At 24.8% G+C, this 14,133-nt stretch overlaps 1 protein-coding gene across 11 annotated transcripts in view; it reads left to right on the forward strand.

Annotated features, from left to right (window-relative positions):
* LOC102670810 (potassium channel subfamily T member 2) overlaps positions 1-14,133 on the forward strand; it is a 152,960-nt gene that overhangs the window by 109,633 nt on the left and 29,194 nt on the right. For all 11 annotated transcript variants that reach the window (XM_031511156.1, XM_031511159.1, XM_031511160.1 and 8 more), the window contains 3 exons: positions 2,996-3,075; positions 4,640-4,739; positions 6,182-6,380. In XM_031511156.1, the coding sequence (XP_031367016.1) occupies positions 2,996-3,075; positions 4,640-4,739; positions 6,182-6,380 (379 nt within the window). The remainder of the gene's footprint in view (positions 1-2,995; positions 3,076-4,639; positions 4,740-6,181; positions 6,381-14,133) is intronic.

A 14,133-nucleotide genomic window follows, 5' to 3' on the forward strand; every position in this document is an offset into this window, starting at 1 on the left:
TAGGTTTAACAATATTTTTCCAAGAATATCGTGTAACATAGAACGCAAATNTCAATTTTTTAATTAAAATTAAAAAGAATTTTAAAAAGAATTAAAATTAAAAATTTTAAACCGCTATAACTTCGAAGCCAGTTACTTTCAATCAAAAAAAAAAAAAAACGATTAAGATAAATGAGAGAACGTTACGAGAACCTTGTCCTTTAAAACGCATTTTCATTTATCTCGATACGATTTTCGGTTCTCGAGATATCAACCTAAGAAGAGAAAGTAATTTTTAACCATTTATCTTAAAGTCAATTAAACTTTATTGAAATTGAAAAAAATTTAAACCGCTGTAACTCCGAAGATAATTACTTTCGATCGATAAATTAGAAATCCTTAGAAGCGCGATGCTTTGCTCTTCAAAATGCATTTTTATTTATCCCGATATAATTTCCGATTGCCGAGATATCGTCGTGTAAAGGAAAAGGTAATTTTTAATCGTTTATCATCTCTATTCTTGTCATCTGTTCGGATTTCCCGCTCGCACTCATCTCACTGACTTATCCCAAACTGTAGACAAGTGACAGATTGCTGGAAGAAATCCATTTCCAGAATAAAATAGACGTCAGATTTGGATGGTTTATTCGTTCATGATCCGTAACCGATTGAGATATCAAGATGAATCAAAAATTAATTTCAATGACATTATTTTCTCTATATTCTGAATAGATTTTGATGATAAAATTTTTAATTTCTTGATTTGGATTTTTATATGAAAAGTCGAAATTTTATTTGCGAATACGATGATTGTTTGAAATAAAATATTTAGAGATTTAAATTTTCTTGTCATTTGAGTCGAGTAAATTTGTCTCAATAAATATCTGTCAATTATCATATATCATGATCGATGATAAGATAAGAACATTGGAAATGGAACAGCGAATGAAACGTATTTGCATAATTCTATAAGTGATGAGTGAAGCTGTTTTGACGTAGATATCTAATGAATTATTCAAATTTTGATATCGTGCATAACTAGAATATTGGTATCGGAATATTGCTATCGGATCTGAGAATCCGATGGATGTTGGATGAAATTGAATCTCTTGAAGCATATATTAAAATTAAGTTTGGTGAATCTATCCATATAAACTTCATGATAGCCTTATTTTTGTAAATTAATTAATTAAAAATATCTATTATACACATATTTATATAAAATTTTTATAAAATTCTATATTTATATAAAATTCTATATTATTATAAAAATTATTATCCTCGATAAAATTTGTGATAAAATTATAATGATAATATAACGAACACGTTCTTGGCAATATTATTCCACGTGACGAAAGATTCTCTAAGAGATAGCTTCTTTGAAATCTTGTAACACGTTTATCACATATACACGAACGAAATGGTATTTTTACTCTAAAACTATATAACAAAAGTTATTTTGATAATAAAAATAAATACAATTTCGATTTTACATTTTTCGTTTTAATAATTGAAAGATAAAAAATAATTATTCTCTCTTTTCTTTGCAAATTCATCTCTCGAAATATTAAACACGATACTTTCAAAAATCGAAAACAAAACATTTTTAAAAGACAAAAGGAAAGAATATACGTTCGATCAGAATGTCGAATTCTTTTCACGTCATCGAGCTCGAAAGGTTTCCTCGTCGATTGACGATATCTCTGTCTCTTTTTGTTATATCCCTTGATCTCATACGCAAGAAACGATCAAATACGATCAACAATCGATAAGAATCGATTCCACGCGAGTAATCATCGTTCGACCTAACCGTGCCTATCGTGACGTATCTAGGTTAAAGAACCAGTTCAACAACACGAAACAATCGCATACACGATGTGTCTATAAAATTTTAATAGAGATAATTAAAAATTTACACATGATCTCTTTCCAACTTTGTATATCTAAATATAGTCGGTGAATTTTTATGTAGAGATTACTTACAAGAATATTGTTTAATTGTTTACATATTACATTGAATTGAATATTCTGAATAAAATTCAAATAATAAGAATTTATTCGTTGAATAAAATTTAATTATACTTGGAAACGACACAACAGAGATGAAGTTTTGCATAAATTCAGGTATTATATATATTATTTATTACTACTCTGAAAAAAAGAATCAGTTCTAAGATTTCAATTATGATCTGGTCTAATAATTCGATTTACATTTAATTTTCAATATAAATCGTTAGAGAGTTAAAAAAAGTTACAATGTAAATTTTTTCTCTGATAAAATGAACTAATCTCTAATATAACAAATGGTAATAATCTTATATTTAATAATAAAAACGAGATCGCCACGCCATCTCATGGGAGTTTTCGAAATGAATGCACTCCAAGGAAATGCTTTCAATGTGATTGTTGGAGGTTAAGCATTGACGATATTTCGACTCATGATTAACAATAGAATAAAGGTGAAAGTTGAATAGGAAGAGTTATTATTCTCAAAGGAATTATCAGTGTTAAGTATAATATAAGTACATTATTAAGTATATATGTAATATTAAACAGAAATTGTTGCATTTATTGAGTATTAATTCTTATTTGCTTACGAATAATATTATTGAAGTCGATGTATGCATAAATATCATTTTGTTTTATAATTATGAATATTATTACCTTTTATAGTTTTTTTTTATTCAGTTTTGTTATTTAATTTAAATATTAATTTAAATTTATATTAATTAAATTGTCACATTTGAAAAATTCTATCCTTGTGATATTCTGTATGAATATAATAAAATATTCACATTTAAATTAACATTGTATACAAATTTGTGGCACGTGAAGGTGAAATTTATAATAGCAGGCTTGTATATAACATATAACATCAAACATATAGGAAATTGAAAATTTTTCAATCTCGATACTGTACATAATATTGGATTTGTTTTCGATAATTAAGATTACTTAACCTATGAAACCTATGAAACATCAGATATTAATTTCAATTTTTTTTTTTCTTTTGCAGAGTTCGTGTCGAATATTACGTGAACGAAAACACATTCAAGGAAAGACTTCAACTGTATTTCATCAAAAATCAACGTTCGAGTAAGTACATCGAATAATCTTCATCGAATAATTAAATGCATTGAATCACGTTTTGATTTATTTCTACAATGTTCTTTCGAATTCATGAATAGAAATCAGAATATTATTATATCTAAATTAAATTGTACAAATGAATATTAAATTTTTAAAATAAAATATTGTTCATGTTGTTTATGTCATCTAGATTACTTATAAATTCATATTCAGATATATTGATACAAATATCATTTCGTATAAATACTACGCAATATATTATGTCATCATATTTCGCAAAATCATTATTGCAATTTTAAATAAATCTTTCTATTTAATCAAATTTTCCAATTTTGTTCTGTTATGTGATTATAATATTATATTTCATGTTTTTCCTAATATAATACGAAAAATTTAAAATTGATCGATCATGAACTTTTCTCAGAGTAATTTGAAAAATAATCATTCTTTTTTCACCATTATTTCTCTGTTCGAAATATTTTATTTCACATAAAGTTTCAAATTAAAATGTTAGATCTACAGATTTATTTTAAATAATAATTTGTTTAAAGAAGTAAATAAATGTGTATTATTTCTTAATAAAAAAAATATATTCACTGATTTGCAATAATATAAATAAAAAAATTTTCAAATTATCTTTATCGAACACAAGATCTACGTTATGTTTTTATTTTTATGAATTTGAAAATTTCTTCAAATGTCGATATCTGTATTACTCATAATACTGGATAAATATTCGATGTGAACTTTCATTCAATATCACAATAATATTAATTACAAAGATCTATTCGAACTTTTGATCGCGAAAAAGAATTCTAGAAATTCTTCTTGAAAACACATTGCTCTTTGTATATCAGAACGTAATTTCGAAAGGAGAGACGTCTATCGGTGAGACATATAATCTTTTTTAGCCAATGCTATCGTGTCGATACCATGAAAACTCGATCTTACAGATATCGATTATTTGCATCTATCAATGTGTGCTGGCAAGAGATCGATACTTTGCCATATTTCGTACTAGGGAACGATTAAAAATGGCTCTTTGTAAATCGTGAATATCGATAAATTTTCAACCCAGGGCATTCTTCACTCTGTGACAAATTCATTCTACCGATTTTCTCGTAACTATTACCCTATCTATCTATTGGTGTTGACATTCTCTGATAACAAGAATCGAATAAATTGCGCCAGTTTAAAAGTTAAAATAAAATATTTTTGTGAAAAATTTTATAGTAGAAAATTTATTTTTAATGGTTTTTTAAGATAAAATATATAAATGTAATAATAATATTCGTAATTAATTTGTGCAATTTTAATAGAATAAATTCTTTATTTGTATAGCTTTAATAATCAGCATTCTATTTTTTTAAACATTTTTAAACAATTAGATTATGGTAGAATGAAATGAAAGTATATAATATCAAAGTTGATATCGATTTTTTTTACTAATATACAATTTTTGTAAAATATACTTAAATGCAATATAATCAAATAATTTTTTTTATATATCTATATTGTATAATTAAAATTCTTTCTACAATAATTTTTGTTACGATATTTTGTGTTTTAGGTTTGAGGATACGATTGGCTAATCTATTCTTCAAGTTACTAACATGCTTCTTATACATATTCAGAGTCATCACCGACAGCGATCCAACTTACGCAGCATGGTAAGAGAAAAGAAATTTGTATATAGATAACATTTCCTATTTTTATCAAAAGAGAAAAAATAATATTTAAAAAAAAAATTTTCTTTTCCTTTTACTATTCACAGAAAAATTTCTACGTTGAATTAAATTTTAAAAAAACTATTTTATTTTTTTATTTTATTAAATTATAATATTTCGTAGAACGAGCATCATGGCTAAGAATAAAAGAGAGATAAGAATTTGCTGGCTGAAACTATATCTCATTTTGCTATCAGGATCCTCTAATAGTCTACTCCTTTGGGATTTCCTCTGAAGCTATTCTCTCCCTATGGATTCTTCCTCCATGTTATTTTGTATCTTTTATGTTTTTTCATGCACAATGTATTTCTATGTTTCTTTTTATTTTTTTTTTTTTCAGTATTGTAATTTTCTTTATAATTATTATTTCTTTATTTTTCTCTTTTTCATATATATATATATATTTCATTTTTTCAATCATATTTCAATTATAAATTTCTACTAAATAATTATTTTGCAATCAAAATTTTTCTTTTGCAGTGTGATGAACAATTTATAACAAATAATAATAGAATATTTCTTTTTCTTTTTTTTCCATGTTTTGTTTCCAATAAATATGCATCTTGATTCAATATATAATAATAGAACATGGAATATTTCTCCATGTTTTCATCATTTTTAAACAGTATTAACTATATTAAAAATCTTATGAAATTAAATTCCGTCGTTTTATACGCATACAATCAAGTAAATTCATTTATTTCATTTATATTTAATTTTCAATTTCTCAAAGTTACAATTTATATATATAGTAATATATTTAATAATATATATATAGTAATATAACATAATATATAATAATATATAGCAATATAATTCATATGTGATAATTGCGTCCTTTAATCATCCTTTATCACTACAAATTCTTTCAAAAAATTCCATTTAGAATTGAAATAGTAGCGCATATGCTTTTAAAAAATTTACTGTAATTTCCAGAACTTTATCAACTTTTATCAGGTCACTTATAAGTTATTATTATCGTTTAGAAAATTCCAATTAAAGTGATTGTTTCTTATTAGTTTTCAAAAGAAAATTAAATTATCATGATTGTAATTTATAATGTGACTGTGTATTCATTTATATAAAATTTAAAAATATAAAAAATTACAAAATGTATATAAATAAATGTATACATATATATTTTAATATGACGAAAAGCATAAAATATTCAAAATATAATATTTGTTATAATATTTTAACAATAAGATAAATTTTATTATATATATTATTATATATTTTATATATATTTATTATATATTAAATTCTATTTCTTTAATCATGTTGATACAAATTTTATTTTATATGAATATTTACAGATTAGGATAATCTATTAAAATTAAAAATAGAAAATATTTATTTTTATTTAATTTTTTTTTTTTTTTCAGTTACGGTTGCACACCAGGCAACAAGACCGAATTTCTCGTGTCACAGAATCTAACGGAAGAAGAGTTTCAAGAACATCCAACTATCAATTGGGATGCGATCTTATGGGTGAGAAGACCTTTGGAACTGTGGGTCGTCCAGGTGATCCTGGCGATAGTGTCTCTTACGGAAGCATTGCTACTCGCTTATCTGGGTTACAAGGTACGCATCCTTTCGTTTATAGATCGTTTCGTATGTGATATTCGATAACTGTTATTCGAAAATATCTCGTTTCGCTATTGTCGCACAGAAACGTAATTCTGAATTTTAAATTTCGCGCGTTATGTGACGACCAATACTCGGCACAAATTAAACTTTATTGTGATATTATTGTGTATAAATATGATAGACATTTTTAAGCAACAATTATATAAATAAATAATATAAAAAAATAGAATATATGATTTAATAGAAAAAAATATAATAAATATATAATAGTTGTATTATTATATCATTATATAGTTATATTTTAAATAAATATAATTATTATATATAATACGAATATAATATGAATGGATTAGGTTAAGATATCGCTATGACCAATTTTTTATCGACCGATGATATGTTTTTCCTTTTTCAAATCGAAAATAATTAATAATAAGATATTTGCATAATTGTGCAAAATATATGAGCAAAAAATAGCTCATATACTGACTTTAACGTTATTATTCGAGAATGGAATTAAATATTTGGATAAGGAATGTAGAGAATTTTGGATGAACGTAGAGAACAAATTTCGATAATGAGAGGTAAAGTGAACGTGTGATTTTAGTGTCGTGATTTTTCAAGATTAATATACTCATAAGTTATTTAATAATAATTTTACGAAAGAAATTCTATTTGATGATTTATTTCAGGTATCATAATAAGGAAGTTAATTTTAGATAAATAGTCGAATTTTAAAAAAATATACTTTTGCCAAGAAATCATAGACTTTTAGGTTAGGAAAGATTATTAATCAGAAGAAAGAAGAAAAATTAAAATTAAGGATAAGTAAAAAACCAAAATTATTATTATTTAATTTTTAATACATTCTATTGGAAAAATTATTCGATAAAATATTTTTTAATTCTACAAAATGGAACATCTCAAAATTTACTAATTTAATAAAAAAATTTAATAATATTAATATTAATAACATTAATATTAAATATCAAATATTTAATTTAATTTTACACTATCTTGAGACAAATTTTTCAACAGCAAGCAGTATTAATAAATTAAAAAATTTTACCCGATGAATATTTAGAATTTTTAAAAAATAACCAAATTTTCTCTGCAATATGACATTTGCTTGCGAAATATTCGCCGATGGATCCCATTTTTCTCAAAACTTTTCTGTGCGACAATAAAGCAGCGAGTTATTTTGCATGATGACGTCTGCCTTCTCCCTCGACGTACATTTCTCTCGTCGTCGTTTCCCTCTTCTGTGTGTGTCTCTTTTCATCTCTCGCTTCTGCACGATTCGTCAGTGTGCTCTCGCCTAATCGCCAACAATTCACCGGCTTAACGAATTAAACGAAATAAAATGGAAGTCGAAGGCTCGGAATTGGATCTACGTTGACCAGTGTGTTTTCCAACTTTTTTCACCTGCTACCATTTTACAATATTCGAATAATTTGGCGCTTGATCTCACGTGTATATAAATTAAGACAAAATTTTTAAATCCACCAGAGGAAACTTGAATCGCTGATGATCGATATGAAATTATATTATTAAATTTTTTCTGAAAAAAAAGAGCTTTGTTTATTTATTTATATAAGATTATTTCTATAAAATTTGTTATTAAAATAAGTATTTTAGAATTTTTTTCAAATTTTAATAGAATAATAAAATATATATATATATATAATAAATTTGAAAAATAAAAAATTTTATTTACATTGTTTAATTTTATTGTCTAAATGAAAATGAATGTCAGATTATCGATTGGAACGATGTTCATTTTATTATTCTATTCTATTTTTCTATTTTCTTTTTCTTTCTTTCTTTTTCTTTTTGTATACATTTGTGTTACTCGATTGGTAATCTACTCGGTGGCGTGGTAAACGAGCATTATACCGATCGATTGTCGGTCAACATTAATTTTCAATGAGGCGACGAAAACTAGACGACACCGGAAGAAAGTTCTAGAGATTTAAGTTATCAACTGAATTCGAAGAAGTATGATTAGTTATGGAGGATTAAATAAATTTAACGGTTTTGAATTAATGAACAAGAGGATTCTTCGCGCAGAACACGAAAAATGTAATTAAAATAATTAAATGTTAAAATTATCGTCAGATAAAAATGGCAGCAATCTTTTTTTTTTGGAATCGACTCGCAAGTTGAGAACCACTGATTGATAACAAAAATTCGAAAAGTTATAGGTGCTAGCTAGGCTGATGAAAGCTTTTTGCTTCAGAGGGGCTAGCGCTCTCTACTTTTAGGATTATAATTTTTTTAGCGCATCTGAGTGAAAATTCGCAAAAGAGCTCCCCTCAAAGCTCGATGGCTGAAAACGTTTTTCCAGGAAAGTGATTTTTAGTGCAAACCCGAAAAGAAACCATGTTTTGACACGAGTGAAAAATTCTCGAGAAATCCGCTTCTATTTTATACGCGTAATATGGAAAATTCAGCCGAGTCATTTGAAGCAAGCTTTCCTTGCAATAAAAAGTGTTAAAACCACGAGATGAGAATTAAGTTTGTTAAAAAAATTGTTTCAATGTTTATAAAGTTTTTACGTTGATGTATATTATTATGTATGTTGTTGTGTTATAGTAAAATTTAGAATTACAATAATTATATATATATATGGTGTTAATGTATTATTTGTCGATTTTGCAAAAAAATAAATGGAAAAGTTGATATAAAAGAATGTCGATTAAAGTTTATTTATTAAATTATAATATAGTGCGATTTTTACAAAATCAAATTTTTATAAATATTTTTATAAAACAATAGAATTTTAATAGAGATTTGCCCGAATATAATAATGTATATTATACCTTGGAAATTTTGTATAAATTCATAAATATAGTAATTTAAACAATTGAAAGTTTACATTAGATTGAATGAGAAAGAAAGAGAACGAAATCACTTCTGTCTTTGTCACATTGCAACGCCATTATATCACTATTTCGCTTCATAAATTTAAATCGCTTACAATTTGTATATTAACTTCTGTATTTTTGATTCTCTTGAATTTTTGATTCTAGAGAATCTTCTTTGATTCTCTAGAATCGATTCTTCAAAGGAGTTCCAATATATTAACACATTATATATACATATGTCTATGTATTATTTCCAATGATACAGTAGTATGTGATAAAATTTTTTGATAAATCTTTCTTATTTTTTTCAAATCTAAATAAAAATAATACATAAAATGACAAAATTTCTAATTTTCTATTTTTCTATTCATTTAAATTTATTCTTTTTTATTTTCTAAATTTTTTATATCAGCATGAAACGCTTTGCAGTTTTTGTTTATATATATTTACAATTACTCGTCGTTCTGCAATTTCGACTCAATAATATATACCAATCAAATAAATTTATTTATGAAATCTTATATCGTAAATAAAAGAAGAAAATAAAAAAAAAAGGATCGTTGCGAAAGCGATATTTTCACATAACCTATCAAATTCAAGTTTTAAAAATTGTATATATATATATGAAAGTTTAGGCACGAAATATAAAACCAATGCAATTTCACAGGGGTGCACTATAAAATTTTGCAGGCAGTCACGAAACACGTCGACTTTCATTCGAAAGTTTTCCTCATTTCGCTTCAAAAGTAAACCGACAAATCTTTGGAAGACTTACTACAAACAGAATGTATGAAAGTTCGAATACACGTGCACCTCAAATTCCAATCTTATTTCTGTTTGAAAGAATTTTTTTACCCAAAAGAAATCGAATATTTTTTTATCTAATTTGAATTGCATAAACATATTATTATATTTAAATATATTACATTTAAATTTATAAAATAAATCTTTCGTCACGTTATATAAAATGATAATCTTCATTTTCTAACCTAACTTATTATTTCAAGGTAAGACTATCTTTTAAAGACTAAAGAAAAGAAAATAAGAAATAAATTTATTCAAAGAAAATAAAAAATAAGAAACTTAAACAATTCTATTTACAGATTTCTTTTCAAGCCAAAAAAAGAAAACAAATGACAATATCAACTATTATTTAAAACATATTATAAGAGATTCATTTTATAATTATAAAATATATATATCTTTTTTTTATTTACAAAGCAATAAAACAATAGCATGAACAAGACAAAATTTTGATTAGAATCGATAAATTTGAAATTTTACCAAAACGTTATCGTTGAAATCACGTGAAATTATTACTCATCACATTCGAATTTTAATATAAAGCTCTTTTACTTTTCCACGTGCAGGATTTTGATAGCATCTCGACCAACGTGTGGCACGCCATCCGTTGATCGAACATTCATGGCGACCCGATTCGTCACGTTGTAACAACTGACCGACTCGATAATGCCATGTTGATATCGTGTAAAGCGTGATAATCAAGAATTGTTCATACTGGTAGCGCTCCTAAGAAATTTCAGGAACATAACTATTGAGATCGTCATTGATTCACATATATTAATGCTATAAAACTTTTGTTTCGCCTTAATAAAAATCTCATTAGATCTGGTGGTATTTTTTAATTGGAGAAAAATTCTTTATATGCATAATTGTATGTAATACGATATAGGAATAATAGCAAGAACTATTTTAATAAGAATTGTTGTTAAGAGTTTTAATCTTTGGAAGATTAAATTATAAAAATCAAAGAATTAAGATTGATTATTGGAGATAGAAGTCACTGTTGATATCATTTGTTAGTTTAATTTGCAATTCTATTTTTTTAAAGGAATTGGTATTGGCATTATCAGCCAAATATTAATCTTCAATTTATAAATGTATTCTATTTCTCAGAAATTTATTATTAATTATTTATGAAGGCAAAATAATATTAGCACTATTATATTTTGTCAAGTATCTTCAATTTCCAATTTTATTATTTCTGAAAAATTAATTATTAATTATTTCTATAGTGCTGTCAGTTTATTAAATTATTTTCCAATTCTTATTCTTTTTCAAGAATTGATTATTTATGAAAACTAATTAGTGTTGATCATCAGTTTACTAATCTTCATTTTCTATTATTTTACAGGAAATGATTATTGATTTTTTCTATGAAGGTCAAATAATGTTAACAATTTTTCAAATATTAATTTCCCATTTTTCTTTAGTTTCCCATTATTTCTTAGAAATTGACTATTGACTATTTCTTTGAAAGCAATAGTATTGTTATCAGTTTGCTAAATAATACTCTTCATCTTTCAACTCTATTTTTCTTCAGGAATTGATTATTGACTATTTCTATAAAGGTCAATCAATATTGGCATTAATTTAAATGATAATCTTCATTTTCTAACCTAACTTATTATTCCAAAATAAGACTATCTTTTAAAGACTAAAGAAAAGAAAATAAGAAATAAAATCATTCAAAGAAAATAAAAAATAAGAAACTTAAACAGTCCTATTCACAGATTTTCTTTCAAGCATATACACAAGCTAAACTCAAAAAAAAGAAAACAAATGACAATATCAACTATTATTTAAAATTGAATTAAGCACAAGTTCTTAATTCTTAAATATTTTCCAATTCTTCATCATTTCACAAAACACAAAAGAATAATATTCGAAGTCTGAAAGAAGCCAGATTCCCTATGCAGTAATCTATCCATCATTTCCAATGAATTTTACAACGTTAAAGATAATCGTAAACAAACGATTCTTAACATAAAATATATAGAATACATAGAAGATGAATTTTTATTTTTCATGAAAAAAAATTCCTCGATTCCTTTGCCAATAAATTTAATTATTTTCTTCTATATAAAAAGTCCTGTAATAAAAGTCGAAGATTGCGAAAAAATAATTGGAAAACATAACCTTCAAAAAATGAAAATTTTAAATTTGTTTCAATTATCATTTATTAGTAGACGAAATGAATATTAATAATTAAATATTGAATTGCAATTTGAATTGTTTTATATTTTTTATCTATACTTTTAATTTAATCTAGAAAAAGCTACGTATAATTTCCTATTGCAAGGCAAATGACGTGAACATACCGCGCCATGTGGATTTCCTATTCTATGACATGAATATGTGTCATGAGAATTTCTTATTCTGTGGCGAATGATATGATGTACGTATCATAGAAATTTTCTATTCTATAGCGGTTGATTTTGTCATGTGGATTTTCTATTGTATGGCAGCTGAAGTGAATATATAGATATGTGTCATAAGAATTTTCTATTCTATGGTGGTTGACGTGTACGATTATGTCATATGGATTTCCTATTATATAGCAGTGAAGTAAACGTATGTGTCATGAGAATTTTATATTCCATGGCCAGTGACGTGTGAATATGCATGGTCACGTGAATTTCTTATTCTATATAACAGTTCATTAAATTTTCGGAAAAACGAAACATATTCGAATTAGATTAGGTTAGGATCCACAATACAAGTATTGTCATAAGTATTGAAATTTTGGATTTTATTGCATCGTTTTACAATTTTTTTTTTTATTTCTATTTTTTTGTTGTCTATTTATCACTAAGAATTCCTTCGATTTTTTTGCAATGCTATATTGAATTTATTAAAGTCAAGTTTACATAAAGAAAAAAAATACAAGTTTTTCTAATATAACTAGTAAAATATATATATTGAATATATATTTTGTAAACCGCAGAACTTTAATTAACATGCAAGTATTAAAATACTAATTGTCTCATATGTCCATTCTCAAACCACAACTCATTAGTCATTAAATTAAAACACAGATTATGTATAAGATAAAATTATCATCCATTATTACAATATATTTTTATATCGTATAATTCTATTTTCCGTAATATATAAAAGAGGGAGTCTTTATTGCATAAACGTTTCGAAGAGGTTATCATATAAACCTCCTTCAAACTTTAATATTGCTTGCAAGAAAAGTCGAGAGACATTTATAAAATTTTGCCTCGTCACGAATCTGAAGATACACAGAATCATTCTCAATTCTTTCTTATATCTTTTTCTTTTTTAGAGAATGAAAATTATTAGAAATCAAAAAATATTATATATAATAATAATATGATATTTATATACAATCCTAAATTTTTTTTTATAGATATGGTATCTATTAATTTTTAATTATATTTAAATATTGAATAGATTCAATGCAAGGTTAGAAATGTATATTTACTCTGCAATAAAAATTCTATCAAGTCCGATATTTCATACTTATCTATATACATATTTACTTAGATTCCCTTTACTTTACATGAGAATTTTCCATCCAACGTGTTACAGTAATGCTTTGTGTAGATAAAGTTTTGTATTAAATTGTTCCAATTTGGAGTTTTACGGCAGTTAAAGCAGCAGTAAATTTTAGAGAAATTAAGAAATTTTATTGTTCCTTTCAATTGCGGTAAATTTACTAACGAAGAACATTTTCAAAAAATCTTTTTGCATTTTTAACGATTCATTATTAAATACGAAACAAATTTTAATAATCAAACGAGGAAATAAATTTTTTATTTATAAAAATAATTTATTGTATTTCAATATATAATTATGATATGTGAAAATAGAATTTTTGTAAATAAATTATTTTGTTAAATAAAATTACATGAAAATTAAAAAATTTTATATTGTTGTTAATTAATTTTTCACAAAAATAAACATTTGAAAAGTTAGAAGATTTTTTCAGAATTATACATAACCTTAAAATCTTGTTTCAATTCTATTAATCAAATATATAACTAGAAATTATATAAGATATGATTCCATCTACCTGCAGATACACGTTGATTATATAGATAGATATATATATA

Source organism: Apis dorsata, unplaced genomic scaffold (genome assembly GCF_000469605.1).
Source record: "Apis dorsata unplaced genomic scaffold, Apis dorsata 1.3 scaffold_293, whole genome shotgun sequence".
NCBI lineage: Eukaryota > Metazoa > Arthropoda > Insecta > Hymenoptera > Apidae > Apis > Apis dorsata.